The sequence below is a fragment of the Elephantulus edwardii genome, unplaced genomic scaffold, assembly GCF_000299155.1.
Source record: "Elephantulus edwardii isolate Elephantulus edwardi_28Jun2011 unplaced genomic scaffold, EleEdw1.0 scaffold00016, whole genome shotgun sequence".
Taxonomy (NCBI): domain Eukaryota; kingdom Metazoa; phylum Chordata; class Mammalia; order Macroscelidea; family Macroscelididae; genus Elephantulus; species Elephantulus edwardii.
Genome location: NW_006399766.1, coordinates 2,483,321 through 2,485,678, shown reverse-complemented (window position 1 = coordinate 2,485,678; position 2,358 = coordinate 2,483,321). Strand labels below are relative to the sequence as shown.

General features: G+C 42.2%; 1 protein-coding gene across 1 annotated transcript; it reads right to left on the bottom strand.

The window, feature by feature from the left end:
* Positions 1-768: 768 nt before the first annotated feature.
* On the bottom strand, positions 769-1,779 carry LOC102871825 (melanoma-associated antigen B16-like). Its single transcript, XM_006881855.1, has one exon. The coding sequence runs from the start codon at positions 1,777-1,779 to the stop codon at positions 769-771; it is 1,011 nt and encodes a 336-aa protein (XP_006881917.1).
* Positions 1,780-2,358: the final 579 nt, after the last annotated feature.

Genomic DNA, 2,358 nt, shown 5'->3' with positions numbered 1-2,358 from the left:
AAACCCTAAATTTTCTAGCTTCAAGGTATTTACACCTCATACTCTCATTTGCACTCACCACCCTTTACCGTATTAACTTCTTTCATGTGATCTTCAGGTATTAGATGATATTCCACCACCATCCTAATAAAATTACTACTCTTATGCGTCAAAATCTTAGAAGCAAATGCTGAGTGCTGTTTACTGTACCATGCCTGTACTAAACCAATACTTTCCAGTGAGTAAATGCTCTGTTACGGTTTCAGAAATAAATGAGACAGTGAGTATGTGCTATCATTTATTAAGAATTCTTTCTCTTACAGAATTGAAAAAAACTGACAAAATCCAGGTCAGTACCAGTGGGTTAAGAGAACAACACTTTAAAATTAGGGTTTTCTCTGATTCTTGATCTCACTTATATTTATTTAAGCTGTGTTCATTCACCAAATCAGAGCTATTCCTGTAACAGTGCCATCTTACCATATTCCACATCACAAAATGTAATATTTGGTTCCAAATAATTCTTTGTTGTTAGAAATTAACAAATATTTTAAATATATAACCACCAATAAAAGATTGAACAAAATTATCCTTAAACTTATAGAATCTGTGTCAATTAAACGGTCTATGACATAACATTTAAATAAAACAACTCTTTGCAAATATAAAAGCTTAATGTTCAATTTTACGTATCTAGAACATAGAGAAAAAGATGAAGTATGTTGGATTCCCTGAACAGTTGTAACTGGCTTCCTGAAACATGGTGTGGAAAATCTACCCTTGGTATCACTAGGGGAAAGAAGAGCTCCTGGTCAACCTCACCCTGCCCCTGGGGGTACCTACAGCGATGGCTGCAGCTCTGGCCTGGGCTCTCTCTGCTTCATCTTTCCAAGCCTCTTCATACTGTGATGGGAAACAACTAGGGTCAGTGTCCCGGACCTTGGCCACAAACTCCAGGACTTTCATCTTGGTTGTTTCAATAAGGGCTCGTGGGCCCCACAGAAATTCATACTGTGGGGGATCACTATTGGGCACCTGTTGGTATTGAAGGTATTTTTCTTGCACCATGTCTTTGGTGATGAGCTCCTTGGGATCCCCAAAGATGAAGTGCTTCTGCTCAGGATATATACCTGTCACGCTCAGAATTTCCCAGACTTCCTCTTCAGTGGCCCTGTTGCCCTTCATGAAGATCACACTCAAGATCAGTATGAGGAGACCAGACTTTGGCATGCCCTCTACTTCACTCAGCAGCCCATCATAGGTGAGGCCTAATTTGATGAGAAGGGTATAAGTGTTGCTGCCGGGATCCACCTCCTTCAGATCCAGACCAAAGATAATCTCCAGCCGTTCAGTGGCTCTCATGAGGATCTCAGGAAAGTAGTCTGCATACTCTTCCATGACAGCATTCATCATTTCTTCCTTTGTAATCAGCTCTTTCTTTTTGTACTTGGTCAGCAGGAAATCCACCAGGAAATCTATCTTTTTTCTTATAAGATCTTTGCACATATTCACAATGTATGCCAGAACCTCAGAAGTGCTTGGAAAATCTTCATCTTCTTCACTGCTAGAGCTTTCATCTGATTTGCTCAATGAGGTTGATGAGGCAGGAACGGTAGAGGGACACTCATTTTGAGGACCCTCGGTATTACTGGATGTTTCAGCACCAAGAAGCTCTTCCAGGTTATCAGCTATTGGAGGCATGGAGGGAGAGGGATCGATTTCCTCCAGAGACTGGTTGCCCTGTGTACTCTCCAGATCTTGAATTTCACCAAGCCATGACTTCTCCTGTTCCTGAGACATGATGGCCTTTGTCAACAGCAGCAGGGACCAGAGCCTGAGGAGAGAAGGATAGTGTGAATGTGACCTAAGTTGGCAAAATAAACTGTGGTAGTTCTAAAGAAGCCCACTTGCAGTAGCCTTCTTTTGACAATGCTCTAGAGCTTCAAATATCATCTGGTTTTCTGAGTGTTATATCCCCTAAGAACCTAAAGGAAACGTGAATGCTCCACTGGCTGCAGCGAGTCAACCCAGAACAGAACTCTCTCATCTGACAGCACACAGGTAGGGTTGGGTTCTGTTGAGTTCTTGAGTCTTCTGGATGGAAAGACCATGCAATCCAAGCTTAAGCTCCTTACATTTTCTACTGGTTGGTTCGAGAGCCTTTACTGTGTGCTAATACAAGGTCACTCCCTAACAGCATTCACTAATCGTGAAGACAGGCACTGGCACTTTTCGCAAGCTTGCTTTGTGCTGCCCAGGAGTAATTATGCAGGCACTGAAGGGTGTGTCAAATCTCACCTAGGCAATGAGGTACTCTGACAAAGCCTTCTGCAGCTCTGTCTTGTAGGTTGGATAGTAGCATTATTTACATAGTAAGCC

Bases quoted from the DNA above. Each gene is read 5' to 3' on its own strand.
- LOC102871825 (XM_006881855.1), bottom strand. From the start codon at position 1,779: ATGTCTCAGGAACAGGAGAAGTCATGGCTTGGTGAAATTCAAGATCTG.